The sequence below is a fragment of the Globicephala melas genome, chromosome 4, assembly GCF_963455315.2.
Source record: "Globicephala melas chromosome 4, mGloMel1.2, whole genome shotgun sequence".
In the NCBI taxonomy this organism is placed as follows: domain Eukaryota; kingdom Metazoa; phylum Chordata; class Mammalia; order Artiodactyla; family Delphinidae; genus Globicephala; species Globicephala melas.
The window spans coordinates 38710307-38733406 of record NC_083317.1 but is presented as its reverse complement, the minus strand read 5'-3'; the positions used below and the strand labels follow the sequence as shown (position 1 = coordinate 38733406).

The following is a 23100-nucleotide window of genomic DNA, read 5'->3' as shown; positions in this document are numbered from 1 at the left end:
TAAGATAGCCAGTATTAAAGCTACATTCATTTAGAAAGAAACTTATGCCAGATTTCTTATATGTTGAAACATATTCTGAGTCGTAAGAAACCACACAACTCACCCTTCTAAAGTTGCACACTTTCTTTCGGTATTCTAGTATATGTTGTAGATGAAGCTGTGGTCAGATTAACTAGAGGCAACAGCCAAACTGGAATGGGTAATGAGTACTTTGATTTCTTTAATGATGGCTTCAGACCATGTGATCCATGCAGCTGTAGCAATCAGGGCCCTTTGTTAAGATGTTGATAATGATCACATCAAACGGGTCACCATTTATTTTGGTAACTCCATTTAAATGTAGATTATATCAATAGTTTGCTACCTAGACCATTGTGAAAAATCACATATTTTCCTCACTAATATGGCCACACGTGTGTCCATAAGCTTACAAGTAGAAACATTACCAAATGATTAATGTTAGAGTTGAATTTCAGTCCTAGAGATAAATTACAAACTTGCTTCCTTTTTTTTTCCTGAGCCAATGATTTACTCTGTGACTTTTGGTTACTGGCTAAGTATTATTTTGATAGCCAATCCAGCTTCAACGTTGAGTAAAATAATCAAGAATTCTCTGAAACAACTTAATAGTTAGATCTCTCTCTTTCACCCCCCATCTCTCTCTCTCTCTCTCTCTCTCTCACACACACACACACACACACACACACACACGCACGCACGCACGCACTCACATAATATTTCATGATGAAGCTAGTCTTTAGAATTTTTTTTTGCCAAATGTAAGAATGCTTTATTAAATATAACCTACCTTTATGTCTTGCCAGATACCGTCCAAGCAAAAATATAGAACACAGAGTGACAAATACAACTACAGCCACAATTCCTCCTATAAGAGCATGATCAGGGCCAGTCTGGCCAGCCAGAGCATTGGGATCTAGAAAACAGAGAAAAATATTGTCCTAGTTAGTGTGTTATTTAGACACAGAATACATATCTGCATTAGAATGAGTTATGTTGAAAACTAGCACATTAAAATAAAATTTTATTAATGTGTATTACACCAGTCATCTAGTCAACGAATATTTATTATGTGCCTATAATGTACAAAATGTTGGAGAATATAACATTTGACATATAAATTACTGTTGCCACTGAGTTTCCATTTTAAGGGAGAAACAGGATAAACAAATACACATATATGATTTTGTATAGTTACATGCCTTTTCTTTCTCCTCTTCTCCACCTGAAAATATGTGTGTGTGTATTTTTAATGTGACAAATACAACTATACCATTTAAAAAATGCAATTATGTCATAGGAAACACTGGGGTTAGAGATTATAACTTGGTATTTACCATTATATAAATATTATTTAAAGCTAAGGAAATTGAGGAACTCCCCAAGGGAGAGAGTCTAGATAGAGAGAAGTCTGAAAATTGAAACCTGAAAAGCTCCCATATTTAAAGTCTGAAAGAAGTGCGTCCAGCAGAGTAGACTGAGAAGGAGAGAAAAGTGGGGTAGGAAGAGATCCTGGAGAGTACACATTAGTTGATTAAAGGGAAGATCATACTTCAAGAAGAAAGGGGTTTACAAACTGTGTTGTGTTATTGATAGGAGGAGGATGAATACTCAACATTGAGGATTAAGTGCCTGTTGCACTTGTAACTTTAAAGGAAGTGGTTGGAAAGATTAGGTTAATGATATACTTTTACATTCTGCCTTTAGTAAGATATTATAGGAAAGAGCTGAGACCAGTAGAGGATGGCCAGTTATCAAGCAGAAATGAAAAGATCAAAGAAAGCCCCATATTTTGAGTACTCAAAAGTTTGGAAAATCAACTATTTATAAAAGTTGCACAATAAGAGATAAAACTGAGGTTCTGAGCAACAAAACATACTAAGGCTCAGCCCTATGGCAAAAGTCAGGTTAAGTGTACTGCCTATCCTCCAAAGTCCATTGTGTGCATAACTTCATGGGAGCTGCTTATAGCCTACAAGAGAGATTTAGAGAGAGAGAGTAAAGAAATAAATTAGGCCTGGCAATTCCACTTTCAGAAAGTCTTAAAGTGTGGTTACAGGCACAAGAATCTGACAAATATATTAGGAGTCTACTGTGTTTTTAATGGAACTATTGTGCCAAAGAAGCATATACCTAGTTAGAAAAGAAAAGAAAAATAAAGAAAAGTCTGACAACTGAAACATCAAACAACCTCTGGACTCCCAAACTTGGTGAAAGCAAGAAGTGGCCTATAAAAGCTGTGTCGTCCCCACAGAGGGCATATTACCAAACACCCACTTCTGATGTGGCCACAGAGTATGACTGACAAGGTTGAACTTCCTGTAAGGCAGAATTGTAGAAGCAAAAAAGAATGAACAGAAGAAAATCTAGTTTCTTCATAGAACTATAACTATTGCCAAGGCAGAGGGAACTTTTCATGCCACTCTGGCATATTTTCATAATTATTATGGATCAGTGACTACTCAAGTGTTCCCTATTTTTCTTCTATTTCCAAAAGAGAACCTTTATTTAAAGGAGTGCTTTTCCTGAATCTGTTCTATCATTGTGTTTTGTGTATAGGATGGAGAAGAGTGTTGAAACTTGTGTTTTGGTTCATTTGTCCCTGGACTAACATACCCAGAGATGATGAAGAGAACTGTGCATATTTGAGGATCTTGGTCTTTGAGTTGGATACAGTGGCTTCATGGGACTTGAGGTTATCTCTTTGGACAGGGTTTAGCAATGGTTGATGGGAGAAAAAGAAGGTGTAAAAATATTTGTTGATCAGAAGGCTATATTGGGGCAGAGATTTCTAGCTAATGACAAATTTGTTTCCTATTCTTTCAGTGAACACAGCTAGACATTTACCAGCTTCACTGGCAGTTGAATGTTAACCATGTGATTTGTGTTCTAGACAACTGAAAGAAAGCCCAGCCAATAAATGCCTCCCACATGTAACCTTCCCGAGTGATCTCAGGAGATGCAAGTTGAAAATAAGAGAACCACAAGAATAGGTCAGGCCATGGGTCACTGACTCTCCACCTGGAAGAAAATTATTGCCAAACTAAGAATATATGCATCGCCAAATTACTTGAGGGGAAAAAAAGAGCTTTATTTTCAAAACACTGAGCATTAAAAAAAGTAAATCTGTTACAGCAGCTATTGTTAATTTAGCTTTCTATTATATATTTCTTGTATTTCCCTTAATTTCTGGCATTGGCTGTAAATCTCAAAAAAAAAAAAAGAAAAAAGAAATCTGCCGTGCCTCTGAATTCCCTATTCCTATTCCTAGCTTAGATAATTTAGAATCAGTTTCAAATTCCACCTCCTGCTCAAGTTCCCAAATACAGATAGTCATAAATTATATCCATTTTATTTGCTGATTATCTCTCAGAACTGAGCACTCCTTTGGGGAGCTGAAAAATCACTCTTGTTTGTACATCTGTACCTGTCATTTCCTAAAGGTAAATTCTGAGAAGTAGTATTGCTGGATCAGAGGATACAAACATTCTAAAAATACTTTTGATAAACATTGCCAAATTATATTGCACTTTACAAATTCATCCTCCACCAACTGCACCTGAGTTCCCATACAGTATTACCAGCAGATACTATAATTAAAAGAAAAACTGTCAATCTAATATTGAAAAGTGTTAAATATTTTGTTAGTAAATTATAAGTTAACATCATAAATGTGTCTAAATACTATTTCCCATATTAATGCATTAATTTTGGAATGCCTATTTACACAGCCTGACCATTTTTCCATTCAAAATTTCTGCCTTAACAGCTCTCTCCATAAAAAGATGAACATTTTTAGCAATTTCTTTTTATATATCCTTCATTTCTGGTCTTTTTCAGCCATAGATAAGTCTTACTATTTTATGTAATCAAATCTATCAAAGTTTTGTGTTATGATGTCTGACTTGTGGATCCTGATTTGAAATGCTTTTGCCATCATAAGATTATACACATATAGATTTCTGTTGTCATCTAACACTTTTATTATTTTATTTTAATCTATCTAAAATGTATTTTGGTCTATGATTTGAGGCTAAAGCATAAAATATGACTTTAATTCTTCTGTGACAGACCATTGTCTCCCACATTGTTTCTTTCATCAATATTTTTGTCACTTACCATAAATTAAATGTCTACCCACTTTATGTGTTTCTGTATATTCTAGTCTATTCCATGTGAGGGGTCTACATATGCAATCCTAGGCTAATATTTTAGTTTTAAAGATCATTTTACTGCATTGGTGGAGAAGTCTTAGATCAGGTTCAGAATATTTTTGCAAGGAACAGAAATACAACAGATTGCTTATTGGAATTGTACTAATTTACAGATAGCCTTCTTTTATATAGTGCATTTTCCAGGATAATGGTACAACACTTCAATTATTTAAATCTTTAGTGTCTTTTAGTAAATTGTGTAGTTTTCTGATATAGGACCTACATATTTTTATTAATGCTATTTCCCATTAAAATAATATTTTTAATATTTAATATTTTGAAACATTTTAATATTTTAAAATATTTTTACTTTTTCATTAAACTTTATGACTCCTTTTTCTTTATTCCATTCATATTTTGCACTCTGTTTTATAAAGCATTATATCTAGTACTTGTCAAGATCATATTTTTCATTTTTATTTCCTGACTGTCAAACTTCCTTAGTTTTATATTTTCTTTTTTCTACTGCTCTAGTTAGTGTTTGTGAATAATAATGACAATTTTGTCCTGATTCTGATGATCTCAGAAATGCATCAAAAATTTAAATGGACTAGCCACCATCCTCCTTTTGACATTGTTTGGTCTCGTTACTCATCTCAATATCTAGAGTTCCTTTTACAGCTTCTCCTTACCTAAAATTAGATAGTAAAGATATTCATATCATCACCCCTTGATCAAATGAAGCACACATCTTGTCAAAAGAAAATTTCATGATAACAACATCCTTGAACCTTGAATATCTGAGTATTATTTTATTGTGAATAAACACTCAACTGGCTAAAGAATTCTGGGTTTTTATCTTTTTGAATTAATAATAATACAACACAATTTGTCAGTGTTTTGACAATTTGTTTTGCCTCCCTTTCCTACCAAATAAATCTGAGATCATTTGGATTTGTTTTGCCTCCTTCTACTCCAAGATAAATCTGAAATCATTCAATTTTCTAAATGGCCTGCATTTTCTGCATGATTGCTATCAGAATATTTGGTTTTTTCCTCCACTATATTTTGATATTTTAGCTGAATATATTTTGTAGTTTGTCTCTAGTCAGAATTTGACTTCATTTGCAAACCTACTTTTTTATTAAATTCAGATTAAGTTCGTTTGTTTTTTGGCTTAAGAATTCTTTTTTTCTACTCTACTTTTGATTAACAACTGTTCTTTCCATTTTCTTTCTTGAAAAATCCAATTATGCACTGGTAGCAACTCCATATTTCATGTTGCATACATGTCATTCTTTCTTTCCTATTTTTATAATTTTACTAAATTACATTTTGTTTTAGTTATATTTCCCAAGTTTATCATCCCTTTAGATGATTTGATTTTCTATCATAGATTTTCCTTTTTATTTCTTCCTAAAGGGTTTTGTTACTGATTGTGACTTTGGTTTAACTACACTCTCTGTTTAATCCCACTCTGTTCTTACTTAGTATATATTTTAAACAGTTTTATATGACTGACAATAAAACGTGATAGTTTGATAATATTTTCCTCATTTTAGTATAATAATTCCATTTAAATGTCTGAAAAAAATAGTTTTTCTTGGTGAGCATATATTATTTCTCTTCTTTTATTGCAAATTTTTTTCATTGGATGCAAACTGAATTTTTAAATTCTATACATCCTTACATTTTATTTTCTTATTTTCATTCTTAATGTTGAGATGTTTTGAAGACAGATTCTCTTTTCTGAGGCTGGTGTTCATTCCTGCTCAGTTGTAATGCTGCAGACCAATGCAGCTACAGAAACTATTTTTGTAACTGATATATGAATCATAAGATATCTGTACATAGTGGATGGATTGGAGAAAGACACGAGATGTAGATCACTCTTGGTGAAAGATTTCATTGATTTTGTATACTTTGCCTAAAATCTTCACTTTAATAGTAGAGTCTCAGATAATATGCAGTCCATCCCCCTTTTTTGTACAATTTATACAAAGACAAATTGATCTGTTAGAATTTGTTTTAGATAATTTAACTTTATCATGTTCATTATTGAATATATTTTCACTGGTTTCAAATGCATTTATATATATAAATACTACTTTCAGAGAAAGCAATCCATAACATTTATATTTATTTGACCCTAGTCATGAATGTTCTGCATATACTTCTATTATTTATAAAGGAAAGATTTCAACCTTTAGCCTTCATCTCATCAAAAAAATAAGTCAACATATAGTCCTAGGATTTTTAAGATTTCAAAGATAATATGATTATAGAGGATGCTCCTTTGCATGTCTACTTGTAAATGTATTTTTTTTTTACACTAACATTTTTGGTTACGCCTTTTATTTTTCCCCCATAACTTTTAGAACTAAAATTTGTCCTTAATTAATTTCTATTCTTAGCATCTAAAACAAGTGACTGAGATTGAGGATCAGATAAGGATCACTTGAACAATGAAGAGATAATATTATACATAATTTAAGTGGCTAAGTCCCAGTGGGAATCACTCATACACCCTTTCTCTCATCCCTTTCCTACTGTCATAGCAATAAAAAGATGAAATGCATTCCATATATACGAGTTAGCATACGGTATTTGTTTTTCACGGGGAGGGGGAAGGGTAAGCTGGGACAAAGTGAGAGAGTGTCATGGACATATATACACTACCAAATGTAAAATAGGTAGCTAGTGGGAAGCAGCCGCATAGCACAGGGAGATCAGCTGGTGCTTTGTGACCACCTAGAGGGGTGGGATAGGGAGGGTGGGAGGGAGGGAGATGCAAGAGAGAAGAGATATGGGGATATATGTATATGTATAGCTGATTCACTTTGTTATAAAGCAGAAACTAACACACCATTGTAAAGCAATTATACTCCAATAAAGATGTTAAAAAAAAAAAGAAGCTGAAAAAAAATAAAAAAGAAGTGCAGCCTTCCGAAGTTTCTTTACATATGGCTGAGTCTGCCTTATCACTCAGATAAATACATCATGTGTCTTTAAAGGCCATTATTCATCATCAAGCATTAGCCCAAGACTTGCTGGAGTTAGCCTGTTAACACGGGGGTGAGTAAATTCCAATAGATTTGGCAATATATTAGAAATCTTTTCTACTTGACAATGCATAAAACATGAATATTGTGGAATTAAAGCTTTCTGAGGGCGAATTCCCTGGCAGTCCAGTGGTTAGGACTCCATGCTTCCACTGCAGGGTTCAATCCCTGGTTGGGGAACTAAGATCTCACAAACCGTGCAGTGCAGCCAAGAAAAAACAAAGAAACAAACAAAAAAAGCCTTTCTGAGCATAACATCTTTCAGTTAGGGTTACTGGACTTTCAATAAAGGACTCTGAAAAGAAAATCATGTTACATAAAAATATTAAGGATTAGTAATTTCTGATATTTAGAAGAGTAGAAAATAACCTTAAAGTATAGTTTTATTTAAAAATCTTAACATGGAGAAGTACTAAATTATATAATTCTATCTCTGAAATCATCACTGGGGATTTCTACCATCAAGTGTCTAGTCTATCATGTTTTGTCCCCATAAATGAGAAGTGAAAATTCTAAAGAAAGAATATCTAACTTTCTAGATATTAGAAAAATCTAATTTTTTAGATCAAAGCAGGGAGAAATCAAAAACACTGCACAGTTTTTAATCCAAGTTTAAAATTATTTTACAATAAGTATTTTATTATATATGATTTGTCATTTTAATAAAATGTTTGGTAAGAATTGGAATGAAAATCATTTTATGTAAATATTTTTAAATTCGTTTCTGAGACCATTTTTAAAAGAAAATGATTGTCCTTAAATATTAAAATAAATATGTTTTCAAAGCCAAATTTGGATTATTAATTATAATTTTTAAAAATGATAAATCTCTAAGGACATGAACTATAACAAACATGTTAATTCACCTATTTGTGAGGTTAAGAAATTTTTACTTTTTTTATTTTTACTAAAATCTAATAAAAACTATGTACAAAACAATTTAAATAGCAGAGTTCAGGAGTAGAATTAATTTTAATATTGAAAAATAGAAGAGTTGGAAAAGCTGGAATGAATAGAAAAAGATGAATTACTGAAAAGAAGCAAGTGCTTCTTATGCAAAAGACACCAAGTGTAGTTCCCTAGTAACAACCACCAGAGTCATGGAATGTCAAGACAAATAATCAAGAGCAGAGTAGAATAAATTTAAACAAAATATAATACTGGAGTGTATGATAACAGACCCTTAAACAATAAAGCCAGTTATATTGATATTCTGCATTCATTTTGGAGTTTATATTAATACATATATATATATTAGAAGTGATTTAAAACTCGTGGAGAAATTTCAGTTTAGCAATAAAATGTTTCAAAAATTATGAAATCAAACTCACAAAAATAAGTGTAAAACTGGGATTATCACCTTTAGAGAGCATAGTTTTTCAAGTTTAGTTTTCCTAAAAGTTATTCTGCATCACAATCAAGTGATATTTAGCAATTCTAGTTAATTTCCTATCTCTTTGCGGGGAATGTACTAATATAGGATATTTAAGACTTTGGAAATAGGATTTTCTTTTTTAAAAAGAAAAAGAAAAGCAGTAAGAAACTGCTCTGGACTGAATTTTGTCCCCCTTAAAATTAATATGTTGAAGCTCTAACCCAAATGTGATGGTATTTGGAGATGGGGGCCTTTGGGAGAAAACTAGGTTTAAGTGAGGTCATGATGGTGGGGGCCCTCATGATGAGATTAGTGCCCTTATAAGAAAAGATACCATAGAGCTAGCTTCTTCTCCCTCTCTCTCTCTCTCTCTCTCTCTCTCAATCTCTCTATCTGATATTTTGAGGACACGGTATGAAGGTAGCTGTCAGCAAACCAGGAAGAAAGATTTTACCAGAATCTGACCATGCTGAAACCCTGATCTTGGTCTTCCAGACTCCAGAACTGTGAAAACTAAATTTTTGTTATTTAAGTAACTTGGTCTATGGTATTTTGTTACAGCCTGAACTGACATACAGAAACTAGAGTATGATCTTTTTCATGTATTATCTCACTTGAATTATGTGAAAATTTAAGGCAATGGAAAATAGATTTAGGGAAGTCTGGATAATACATACTTATCCCCAGCCAATGGCCTGCATATAAACAGAACACCCAAGACTGCACAGATCAATTCCTTTACATGAGTTACCTGCAATTGAGGTGTGTGTTGTATAGCTGCTGCAGTGAGTTACACTGCAAACACTTGCCTTCTCTCTGCTCACAAACCAGTGTTTCACAGTGGTTAAGATGCAGTGAATGATGTCATGAACATTAGATGAAATCAGTATTGGGGTGAAACTATGTTGTACATAAATAGAAGGAAAGTGGTAGAATGAAGCACAGAAGTCAGTGAAAGTTTTTCAAGTAGAAGAAATTGCTCACAAAATCCTGGACTTACAAATTGTTTATACTAAACCTTAAACAACTTACTACTATCAGGTTGACTTTGGGTAAGTTTCTTAACCTTCTCGTCTTTAGAATGTGAATACTTATTTTCCAGGATTGTCAAAGACTAAATGTGCTACTGTACATAAAGGGCTTAGAAGAATGTCTGACACACTGTAATGTAAGCACTATCTAAATGTAGTTATATGATGGAAAATAAGTTGGAAAGTATAAACTTCTATGTAGAAAGATATAGGTTTTCTTTTTTCAATTTTTAAAAAGACTCCTTTAGGACTTTTACTTATGTAATAACAATGGTGAAGCATTCTAAGTGTCTAAATATTTGAAAGATGGGGGGATATGAATAGCAGAAGATTTACATAACATGAGATGGGATCAAATGAATCTTGTGGGAGTCTGACGATGGGTGAGGATTAAATGAGAGAATAATTTATTGAGTAATCTATGCTAGTTTCTGTATTACAAATGTCTTATTTTATTCAATGCATATAAAGTGTTGACTTAAGGAATCATAGTTATTACTAATAAAAAGATTGATAAGCTCTGGAACAGCTTGCCTAAGCAACTTTTGGGATTAATTTTTGAAAAGCTTTAAAAATAATCATGAAAATCAGTTTTAAAGATGTGTCAGATGATTCCTATTTTGAGAACAAGAATTTGTTCAGGTAATTTTTTCTAGTGTTTTATCTTTTCACATAATTGTATTATCTTTTCTTCTGTCATGAAGAGGAATTCAATGCCCCTCCATGCTAAATGACCTCCCTGCTGGTGCTGTTTCTTCAACCAGTAAGACATTCTTCCTTCTCTCTGGGTATGCAAAACCCAAATAACAGTGAGCAGTCTCTCCATGTCAATCAACCATGAATTATTTCATTCGGAAGTTTTTTCTCTTAAATTAATTCACTTGCCTTAGTTTTATCTTCCCCCAAAGATACGTCTTCTTGAAGATGAAAGTTGTGTCTTACACTTGTAATATAGCTGGAACAGCACTTTTACACAGTTCTTAGAACCAAGCAAATTGAGTGAGTGAATGGATAATATTCAATTCTTATACTGAATTCCAGACAGAACTGGGTTCTTTAGATACCAGTTTGCTCTGCTGAGCAATGGATGGCTACTCCTTCATGGTATTAAATTATTTGTTTAAATATAATAATACTGTTAATATCTAAATATTTTAGAAATTAGTGCTAAATAAAAATGACTCATCCAGATTTGTACCTAATGTTTTGGATAATTTGATTCTAACATGAAATTAGAATATTTTTATGTACTTAAGATTCTACTTTTCCCTCTTTAAATAGAGTAATGCTTCAGAAAGAGGGTCACTATGGTAAAACATTAGAAATAGTTATACATAATTTATGGAGAAAAATAAACTGTCCTTTGACAGTATATGACATTGGCAAAGTCCCTGGAGAGAAATGTCACCATATTCACTCAAAGGTCATCTGTTATCTTTTAATTTTATGTACCATTACTGTTTCTGACAAAAACACATAAGACCAATCTCTAAAGGTTAGAAAACATGAAAATATATTGTTCTTTGTGTATGTATAGTGATTTACATATACTTTTTTACTATAAACAATGTGTACTCAGACTCTAAATCCAAGGGTTCTAAATTATGCTACATCATACAATAGGTTTTCAATAATAAGAAAAAATCCCAGCAAGCTTAACACTTATCCTTTCCTCTCAAAAATGTATTTATTGTACCATAAATTTCTTTGCATACCAAGCACATAAACAACAAATGCCACCACACATTTCTATGTATTAATACACACAGACTTCCTACTCAGAAAGATTTTGAAAATAATTATAAAGTCACTCTTTTGTTTGTTTGCTTCGTTTTGAATTTGGCGTTTCAAGGTTTTTTAGCTTAGAGATATAATCAATTTATAAAATGTTTCATCAAGCAAAGTGTGACTGTCAGATGTACAGAAGTGAGGTGTTGCTACAACCTACAATAATTTCAAGCATTGAGCTACAGATTTCCTCTTCTGAGAATTACCCCCTCAAGATCTGCTCATCATTTGTTATGACTTATAGGTGTCCCAATTACATAACAACTGACTTTAGTAACTTGTATTTATAAATAGTTAATAATATGCTAAACCCAAACAAAATATATTCTTGAATAAGATACTTCATTTGTCCTTGAGAACAAAAATTTAGGTAGAAACTTTCTCCACAAGTGTTCATATTTTTGGATAAAGTAGGTTCTAGCATAATCTCTTCACTTCATTGATCTTTCTTTCTCTGTGAACCCAGGATAGTATTTCCTTGACTACCTCAAATGAGGAAAATTTTCAGCTTTGAAGAATTTTAAGAATCCAGAGAGGACTCTCAACCAGCAGAGTAATATAGCTATTAGGACCAGGGCCTTTCACAAAATGCTTCACTTCTTTTAGTACTGATACCCAAAAGGGGAGAGAACTTGCCAGAAGATTACCTGTGTGAGAACGTGAGGGAGGTGAAGGAGAGGAATGGTTTTTAAGGTTATCTAAGTGATCAAAGTGAGAATAACATAAGTTATGGGGTATACATGGGGTTATTTGTTGCTTGGAAAAGTCTGCTATATTATCCATCAGGCATGTGACACACAGTGTAACTTACCTGCATTAAACAGTAGTTTCTCTTAAGATCAGAGAAGATCTGAAATGGTATGAGACTCAGAACTGTAAGTTTGACCTCAGAGTTTCAGATTTTACATCTATAAATAAGTATATATATGTGCTCTGCCTTCCTCAAAGAGTTATTAAAATATTAAAATCAGTTAATATGGAATCTGTGCATATAAGTCATTTCTAATAGGTGCTCAGTAAATAGGAAGTGAGGAAAATGATAGCTTTATAAGGTTAGAGACTGTTTAAAAAAAATCATATTCTGTAGTTTTATGTTTTTTTTTTCCAGGAAAAAATATACTCAAGTTCATTCTACAGTGTCCAATTTCTTTTATATTTATGTGATCTGTAAAAGCTGCTATTTTTTATTCTGTTGCCTATATCTTTCTAACTTGGAACTGTTCTGCCGTCAATGTCAACAATACCTAACTCTTTGCACATCACTAGTCTCAGCCTACACACAAAAAATAAATAAATGGGAGCAACCATTAAGAAGGAAGACAAATGACTAGTATATGACATTTCCATATGTCTATTTTGGTAATGTACTCTGTAAATTTAAGAGGATGAATTAAAGTATTTTTAAGCAGACTAGAGGTTAAATAAATTATACACAATGATTTCTGCAGAAGAGTAAAATCTTGACTAAAGCACATATCTTCTTAAACTAAACTGAAAAAAAAAAAGTCAACTGACCTAATAATAATTACATTAAATATGCTTCTAGAGGAAACAACACTAACATGAAAGATTTACTTTTTAAATACTTAGAAAATATAAAGAATAAAAGTTTGACAGTGGGAATATAATGCTCAACATTATTCTTAAAAGTTTATTCTGTACCAATTGTTTATGATGTCTATCCATATGCATGAATAACTGGGATGGAAGAATAAACATTTAAAGTGGTGGGGAAGGATTAAACATGTATAAACATTGTTTATTTTTTTATGAGCCAATACACTAGAAACATAATAACATTGCTGCTAAACAATTTCCCTTCTAAACCAGTCAGCTCTAAAGTGTGTACTATCAATATCAATAGTCAATTCTGTCAAAATGCCTTGTTATTGTTTTTGAATTGATTATTCTGGTGATAATTATAATAGTCATATTGACTGCATTCATATAAGTTTTTAAAACTACTATGAATAGTCATTGAACCAGTTCCCCAGTTACAATAATGAATATATTCAGAAAAATATGATGTACATGTACTCTATATTCACCATTTAGGAGAGACCATTACATACCATTGGGAAAGGCTTGTGCATATTTTAAATATTAAAATCTTAAGCTTACTGGAATCTTACTTTATTTTTTTAATATAGGAAGTCATGTTCAAGTAGAAAGTAAACCTCTCATGTTTTTCCCTTATTGGTCCTTTATACACTAGTTGTGTGACCAATATGTTATTAAACCTCTCTCTGCTTCATATATAACACAGGATAATAGTAGTATGAGTCACACAGAACTTTTGTGTGAATCATATGAGGTAACACATACAAAGGTCACATACAACGCATACAATACCTCATTAATATTTATTAAAAGCATTATTACTTTAAATTTATTAAATAAATATTAACTAATTTTATCCATAAGTCAATCTTACCACATAGTTACTAGTCTTATATCAAATTTAGTAGATTTTATAGTAAATGTTTAATAAATGCTTTTTTCATTATAACTTAGGTATCAAGCTCCAAACTGAAAACAGAACTTAGGGCAAGCTGAATTAGACTGGTATGAAAGTAGTTTCACAAGAGGAGAAGTGCTATCAAAAGGATACATCATGACTAATAGGTATTGAAAATTAGCTGCCTGACTTATGGATGCCTAAACAGAAATGCTGCTGTGAACAACTTTCCCAGGTTTCAAAGGGATTCCTTTCTCGAGATTCTTCGCTCTGTGTTGTGTTCTCTTCTGAGATCACTCCATGAGGAAATTGGAAGAGAAGTGTCAAAGACCAAGCATCATTGAGTTTCCTCCTCACCCCCTAATACAGAATTTATTTTCCAAGATGGCCAAAGTTGTAAATGGTGGCTAGATTTGGCAAGATCACAAATAGATCTACTTAGACCCAAAAGGTAGTGTAGAGAAATGTTTAGAGTTTAAATTATTGACTTAGAAGAAAAATTCAGTCTCTTAACTTAATTGGTGAGTTATAGTAAAAAATGCACTCAGATATCTCAAATGTTATATTACAGAAAGCAATTCAGAATGTCACTTATTATTCTTAGATCTATTGAGTAGATTTACTTACCCAAATATAGGAAGAACTTTGCAAGAAGGCTATATCAAATTTAGTAACTTCTTCTAACATGAATTCTAAGAAAAATATTACTGTAAAACCTCAGTGTAGTTAACTCTTAGAGAACTGGTTCCATTGTACATAATTTATATATTTAATACCTGTCAGGAGTTGCTATATCCTCACCATCATTAATAATTTGATAATCAGATTGTTAGCCTGCAGATCTGGACACGGATATAATGACATAAATAGTTGTTTTCATGTTTGTGAGTATGAAATAAGCTCCATTGTTCCCAAAATGAATGAAAAGAAAGTTTGTACAAAACATAGCATGCTTAAGTTATGATAATGCTTTCAGTTTAAGCATACATGACATTTGCATATTTTATGAATTAATGGACTGTGATTTTTTTTATTTTAAGAAATAAGTATGCAAAATGCAACTAACTAAACCTGTAATGAATTCTTTAGAGAAAATTGACTTAAATATTAATGAGTAGCAGATATGCCTATAAAATAATTCTGCCCTTACAAGTTAATATGAAGTATGATTGTATGTAAAATTTTGTCCTACATCATTGTTAAAAAGCACTGGGCCTAAATTCCTGTTATGCATAAAATGTAATTATTCATTTTAACAATTATTACACAGCACTTTGTAGTCCAAGCATACAAATGAAAAGACCTAACAGAAAACTCTGAGATGCATTCATTAAGGTCATTTAAACGAAACTGATGAAAAATTTAAATGGCGACATTAAAATATCTGTACTCTATATTCTAAATTATGTCTTATGGTCATAAGAGTAGGTTTCTAAAATGTTTTCAAAGTGGTACCTAATACCTAAGACTGTCTTAGAATTTTAATGACAGAGACTTACATCTTTCCTCTACTTAAGCAATACACATGCAATTTAGAGGAAGAGATTAAGTCCCTCATAAATATCATTAAATATATAACCTAAGATAAGTCATATTTTAATGTGACTAGAAACCTAATGTAGTCATAATCATTCTTCCAAATTTAGCATAATTGTTTCTATTTCTATAATAAATGGAGTGTTGTTTCATTCCCTTTTTCCTCCTTTCTCTTACCTCCATATAATATCACTTTTTCTGCATTCTTTACTAGAATCTGTCATTCACCAAGAGTTCAAACTGCCTTGCAAGATAACACATCAAGAAAACAGCAAAGAACTAGGTTATTTTCTCAAGGTCATCTTGTAAGGCTACATACATCTCAGCACCAGAAATGTTAATATCTGCTTCTCCATTTTGTTCACTGACTCATCAGTGTTTGTTTTTTAACTTTACATATGAAAATAATTTCAAGTATATACTACCTGTAAGATTCTCTGTTGTTGTAAGTATGAAAAAGGAAAAAAAAAAAAACAAAATTAGTCTTAAAACAGTTCTTTACCAAAGATATGATAAAAAGGTGACACTGAGTCTTAGTTTCAATTAAATCTTCTCTTATAGTCAGAAAGGCTCAAACTGGACTCTATCAAGTATGGATTGAATTACCCTGAACAATTTACTTTACACTCACTGAACCTTGGTTTACTATTCTGTAAAATGTTATCTTTATTGATCACCTGTCTTACAGAATTGTCATGAAGGTGAAATGGGATTTGACTGGAAAGTTCTTAGCATGGTGCCCAGCACAGAGTAGATAGTCAATATGTGTTATTCTTGTTTATGTAATTGATACTTTTCAAAACCTATCCTAATTTGAGATGGTAGTAGTGATTTCAATAGAAAGAAATCACCAAACTTAGACGTTCTCAATTGAGGTGTGAGAGAGTCACAAAATAGCTGTGGTGTATATTGTATTGGCTGAAAGTGAAAAAAAAAGATAAATTATTGACAGGATGATTTCATGCTTTTTAATTAGCATTTTAATTAGAATTTTAAAAATCCTATGCAAGTTTATTAGGACAACAGTAATAGCCATTAATAGTTTTGATCAAGCAATAAAATTTTTGAAGTCATTTCAGAACATGCATATGATTTAATTAACTATTTCTCATTAGTTATATCATCCTACATTAATAGAAACCTATTTTTTAGTAATCATCTGCTTTATGAATTTCAAAGTCTTAATTACATTTTCCCTTGAAAAACATAAAAGATATGTTAGAAAATGCCATATTTTCTGTGAAGACTTTGGAAGGCTGTGTGTGTGTGTGTGTGTGAATTCTTTTAAAAATTCCTTTTTCTGACTTTCAAAATAAAATAACATAATCATAATACAAATTTCAAAATATAAAGAAAAATGTAGTGTTAACTTGATCTTCCATTAACCCCACCCTCCAGGTGTAACCTCCATCTACTTTTAACAGGTATATTAATTCAATGTTTTTTTGTGCATAGTAACATGGTTCAGCTTTGTTTATTCACGTTTTAGTGCTAAGTAAAAATACTGAATTAGAATAGTCAGGATTAACTCATTCAATATTAAAGTTTTTCGATCTAGCATTTTCCTAGCTAGAAAATTCTGAGAAGTGTGTTTTGGGATACCTTCTTTTTCTATCACCAATACAAGGAAAACCTCATATATATTTACATCCACTAAGTTTCAGTGTTGCAGATATTCAGGATCCTGGGTTTGGGAGTATAAATGTGGGAGTATTTTGCTTCAATGTGCCTTTGTTTGTGCTTTGTGTAATTTTTTTTGGTGAGACATTGGCCATATAATTTATATTGCATTTTATTCACTCACCACTCATTGGAGGGAGACCAACTGGAGTAACATAAGTGAACAGGTGAATAAGTGATATTCTGGACTAATCAGGAGCTGATTTCTCATCTTACATAGGTTAACGAAGCTCTTACTTTTCTTACTTCCTTGAGGTACAATGTGATTTGTAGCAATACTCTATAGTCTAGGCAGTGATAGATGTAAATTCTACCGGGTCAGGACTACATCAGTTTGCAACTGACAAACTCATTTCCTGACTTCTCTTGAGACACTAATAAGGCCTTGAATCAAAGGTCCAGTGTAATTACCATGTGTATTTCAGATTAAATAAATGTGATAAAAGCCTCCATCTGGCTGTTGACCAAACATGTGGGGAGATGCTGATTTCCAGTGACATATTGCAATATGTCTATTGTAACAGTCCCTGATGCCTTCCTGTAAATTACTTACATTTGGGATTACTTGACTTAGTCAGACAGAAATATTACTCACTTCTTAAGTGCTGCCCAATGGGAGTTTGTGAGATGTAGTCTAATCTTATACTTGTTAAGGAAGACATTAAGATATAACAGAGCCATGTTTATTTTACTAAAGGACAATTGTGCTCAAACTATTTGAAAAAAGCAAACTCAATTTCATAGCATCCAGAAACTTGTTCTTGATGACAGAAGACTATATCTAAAGGGATTGGAAATTAAGATACTAGACAAATGTTTGTTTGCATTATAAGATGCTGAAATTTTGATAAACGAATAAAGTCTGGATATGTACTTTAGCAAATAACATCAATAGCATAGTAAAAGCACTGAGCTAAGCAAATTTTTGGTTGAAAATGTCAGATATTGTGTCAGTCACTGCTATCATCAACATATTTGTGGTTTAAAGGAAGAAAAGCTAACATATTGGCTTCTAATTAAAATATGGGTAAACAGTAGAAATGGTGAGAGGATTTTGGGGGTGGGTATTTTGGAGTAGGGTATAAATAAAGTCAATCGAACCACTGACGTTTGCCTAAGAGAAAAATACCGAAACAAAAAAACATAGCCCATTCCTAGATTTTATGCTAATGTAAAAGGCCCCAGGGATAGTCTAGGACTCAGGATTTTTCAGTCTTAGTACGACTGACATTTATTTATTTATTATTTATTTTTTTACGACTGACTTTTTTTTTTTTTTTTGGTGGTACGCGGGCCTCTCACTGCTGTGGCCTCTCCCGTTGCGGAGCACAGGCTCCGGATGCACAGGCTCAGCGGCCCTGGCTCACGGGCCTAGCCGCTCCGCGGCATGTGGGATCTTCCCAGACCGGGGCACGAACCCGTGCCCCCTGCATCGGCAGGCGAACTCTCAACCACTGCGCCATCAGGGAAGCCCCCGACTGACATTTTTTGAGGTGGTTAGTTTTTTGTTGTGGAGTGATATTCTGTGCATCATAGAATGGTTGGCAGCATCCCTGGCCTCTACCCAATAGATACCTGTATTCCCCAAGTGGTTATAATAAAAAAAATCTCCCCCAGACATTGCCACATATTCCCTAGAGGGCCAAATCTCTGATAGCCCAGAACCAATTATCTATGTAAATTTGCTTAATAGAGGCAGAAGGTCTATGAAGGATAAGAAAAATAACACAATAAATTATCAACTACTAAGGACCTTGATGCTTAATTTATGTAGATGGCATAGATGTTATATATTTAAAAAATAAATGATCACAATTGAATATGCTACTAAATTTGAGAAAAATATGCTTATAAAGATCAGATATAAACAAAATATTAATCAGGGTGTGTACAGGAAAGCTAAAGAAGGAAAGAAAAACTACATAATCTACGTTAACTAGGTATACAAAACATAGAATACTATTACATTAAACTGGATTTAAAAATTTTTAATATAAACAGTCCTGATAAGTATTTACTGAACTGAATTACATTCTTAGCATTAAGCTGAACTTTGAGCAAGAAAATGAGGCTGGGAAGAAAATTATAATGGTTGAGATTGTGGGTTCTAGCCTCAAACTTTCTGAGTTAGAATCTGACTTTGTCACTTTCAATCTGTGATTTAGGACAAATATGAGCTTCTCTGCTCCTGAGACTCCTTAAGTGTAAAATGAGGACAAAAGTAGTATTTACTGTATAGAGTTACTGAAAGAATTTAATAGACTTAACAGTGCCAAGCACAGTAAAATAAGTTTTAATTTATTAAGTTATTAATTAACTTATTTTTGAGAAAATACAAGAAAATGTCTTGGCCTGAAAAAAAAAAAATCTTTGTAATATGGAGAGAAGAATTCCCATTACAAGAAAGGAAGTCCAATAAAACATTTCATTTCTGATAGATGGAAAGGTACAACAAAGAAAATTTCTATTGAAACAAAGTGGGAAGGACAGTTTCAAGGAAAACCTGCTTATGTAGTCCAATTTCGTAGCACATGGTGATATATTCCAGGGTAGTTGAGAACTGGATTTGAGTGCATTCATCAACTGTTTTCAATAACTATGAATTCCTGGAAACTAGAAAGGAGCCATTGGAATATCTGCCTTTATAAAGGAAAAAGGAAAGGGGTGATTCTCGAGATTAAAGACCAATATAATTATCTTCAAGTTCCAGGAAGATTGGTAGAACAAATTAGCCAGTCAATTTAAATCACCAAGGACACCAGAAGCTTATTAGCTATCCTCCCCCCACCCAATAATGACTTCCTATGGAAATAAGTACATTTGCTTCACATACATGCACGCTTACATTATCTTCAAACAGTGATAGAAAGAGACTAACAAGGGCTTATGGAAGCACTGACAATTATGGAGGAAAGCAAAGAACAATTTCCATATTGCTGTTCTACCTTCCAGATTCTCCTTCTAAATGTTTATTCTAATATTAATTTCCAAATATCTGTCACTAGAGGCAGGAAAGTATGATGGAAATCTCATATAGGCATGGATCAAATGTCACCTAGGCAATTTACTAACTGCAAACCCTTAGGTAAATTTCTTAACAATGCTGTGTTCAGGTTCCCTCAAGTGCAAATGAAGAGAGTAACATCTACTTCATGAAACTAGGCAGGGGTGGGGGGCGGGAGGTAGCCACCAATTAAATTATGTTAATTAACTTGAAATATGAAAAAGTGCTTACTCATGTTGGTCTACTTTCTTACTCCAACTCAGAAAGAAGTCACAGAATTTAGAATTGTAAGAAATTTATTACTGAGAACACGGTTTGGAGAATCAGGCCATGGATATGCTGGGGAGGTGGGGGAACAACTATAATTGAAATCAGGCTATGGCCAAGTAGAACAAGTTTCAAAGGAGGTAGCTCACATGAGGATTAATTAGTTCAGAGGGCAAGGTCCAAAGAAGCCAGGTTTAGGTAGATTCTGAGTCAGAAGACTAACTGTCATTGGGTCAGCAAGAGCTTCAGAGACAAGCAAAAAACAATACCCTCTATCTTCTTGGGCGTGGGATTTCTCCGATAACTTCTAAGAGGCAACTGAAGCTCCTTATTCTCAGTTCCAGGCTCACTTGCTTGTCTTAATTTTCCAGAAGTCTCTGGTGACTAAAACACCTCACTCAGTGGATTTAACACATGTTAAGAGTTGAGAAAACAACATAGGGTTTATTTTTCCTAAAATGAACTTTTCACTCACAAGAGGAAAAAAGTCTACAACATAATAAAAATCTTAGCCCTAAGTTGTTACTTTCTAGTAGTCTCCGTAAGTGTATTTTTGGAATATGGTATATTTTACTTTAGTTTCTGGCTAAAGGTATTCCAAAAAAGATGTAATTTTTTAAATCTTAAAAATAAATAAATAAAATACATTTCTAAAAACTTCACAATAATTTATTGTTCATTTAAAATCTAGCCTCTTGAGGTGTGCTTATATGTTATAGATGTCTTTTTACAGAATCAAACTACAGAAATTCCATCGCTATTAATGCTTTATTTGATACATTTTTGGTAACTGTGTTTTTCCCAAGAAAAGGTGTCCCTAATCATATTTCCACTTTTCTCTCATTATAGTGTGTGCTCTCTCTCTTTCTGTCTAAAAGGCATTGCTGTCATCTCTAAAGTGTTAAACTGCACATGGAGAAAAACCACGATTAAATTTTCCTATTATACACTCATGACAGTCAATGCTTAATATGGGCTGCAATAAACATAGCCTGTAATAAATATTACCAACCTTTCTACTTATGTTTTCATGTTTTGTGCTGTCATTATGGTTACATGTTTGTGCTTAACAAAAGTAGGAAGGGTGGGTGTGGGGAACTGAAGTTAAACTATTAAATTAACTACTTGGCAGAGAAAATGGAAAGCAACAAATTGTTAATTGTACCAAAAACGTATAGGCGATGTTATTGAAAGAAAACAACTCTCATCAACTTAAAACCTGTCTAGTAAATATATAAGGAACTTGAAAGGATAAGCTAGACAGTTCTTGTAGAAAAGGGTAGTAGCTAAAAGCATAGAGATAAGTTAAGAGCATAAATAATAAAAATAGTAAAGAAGTGGAGAATAGAAGAACAAGAACTAGGACGTTAGCAAAGAGAATAGAATGGTGAAAATTGAGGTTAGAAAGAACTGAATATTGCATATTTGAACCAGTGGCAAAAAAAGCAAAAGGTGATTGTTAAAAATAACTAACATGCATATAGTACCTTCTCTAATATGTTCATAACTGCTCCATGCACATCACATGCAGTGACTCCTTTAATCCTTACAGTAGTTTATGAGATAGGTACTATTGTATTCCCATTTTATGAGATAGGTACTATTGTATTCCCATTTTACTATTGTATTTCCCATTTAGACATATTACAGTAACTTTCCCATGATCATAAAACCAGAAAAGGAATTTATAAATTGGATCTAACTGATAGAGGAATAATTTGACATCAATTTTGGCCATGCTTGGCATTCTGGAGATTGTTTAACCAGAGATGTGGCAGCTGAATGTAAACTTTGGAGAGAGATTAAAGCAACGAAAAGGCCATCTCATTGTCATGATGTTGAAACTAGAGGAGAGATAGTAGAGAGGGAAGCGGAAGAGATTTAGCAAGAGGGAGTAAGAAGAGGTGTTAATATAGTGATGGAATCTTAGTAAGAAACTCAGGAAGATGCTTAGAACCCTATGCAGAAGAATCGTACAAAATAAAAGTGCTTGTCAAAAGTTATCAGATAATACTGAGTGGTCAAGGATATTAACTATAAAAAGACCAGTGGATTCTGTAGAGAACTGGGGATGAGAAATAATGATGCAAAGTTGATTACAAGGAGGTTAAAATGAGTGGGTGACAAATTTTCTGTGGATATAGATTGAATGTATGAAGGGTTTTCAAGGGCATGGAAAATACAGAATAGTAGCTAGGAAGACTGGTTGACTTAGGACAGTTTGGAATGGGAGAAACCAGAAGATAATTTAAGGATAAAACCAAAGGAGCTGGTTATTGTGGACCACTGGAAGATAAGAGCTGTAAAGGGGATGACTAAGAGATCGGTGTCAGAAACAATGGGACTCCATCAGGAGAAGAGATCTTGAATTTAATGATAGGAAAAAAAAATATCTTGTGTGGGCTTCCCTAGTGGCGCAGTGGTTGAGAGACCGCCTGCCGATGCAGGGGACACGGGTTCGTGCCCCGGTCCGGGAAGATCCCACATGCCGCGGAGCGGCTGGGCCCGTAGCCATGGCCACTAAGCCTGCGTGTCCGGAGCCTGTGCTCCGCAATGGGAGAGGCCACTGCAGTGAGAGGCCTGCGTACCGCAGGAAAAAAAAAAAAAATCTTGTGGTTGTCGTTTCTCCTCAGTTGAACATTGATTCATCTATTTACTGTTATTCACTCTTACAATATTTACAGAGAAACTTCCCTGTATCAGGTAACATGTTTGGCCCAGTAATAC

The 23100-nt window shown here is 33.1% G+C and overlaps 1 protein-coding gene across 4 annotated transcripts in view; it reads right to left on the bottom strand.

Annotated features, from left to right (window-relative positions):
- CADM2 (cell adhesion molecule 2) overlaps positions 1-23100 on the bottom strand; it is a 1069280-nt gene that overhangs the window by 7705 nt on the left and 1038475 nt on the right. For all 4 annotated transcript variants that reach the window (XM_060297930.1, XM_060297931.1, XM_030860960.2 and 1 more), the window contains one exon: positions 809-934. In XM_060297930.1, the coding sequence (XP_060153913.1) occupies positions 809-934 (126 nt within the window). The remainder of the gene's footprint in view (positions 1-808; positions 935-23100) is intronic.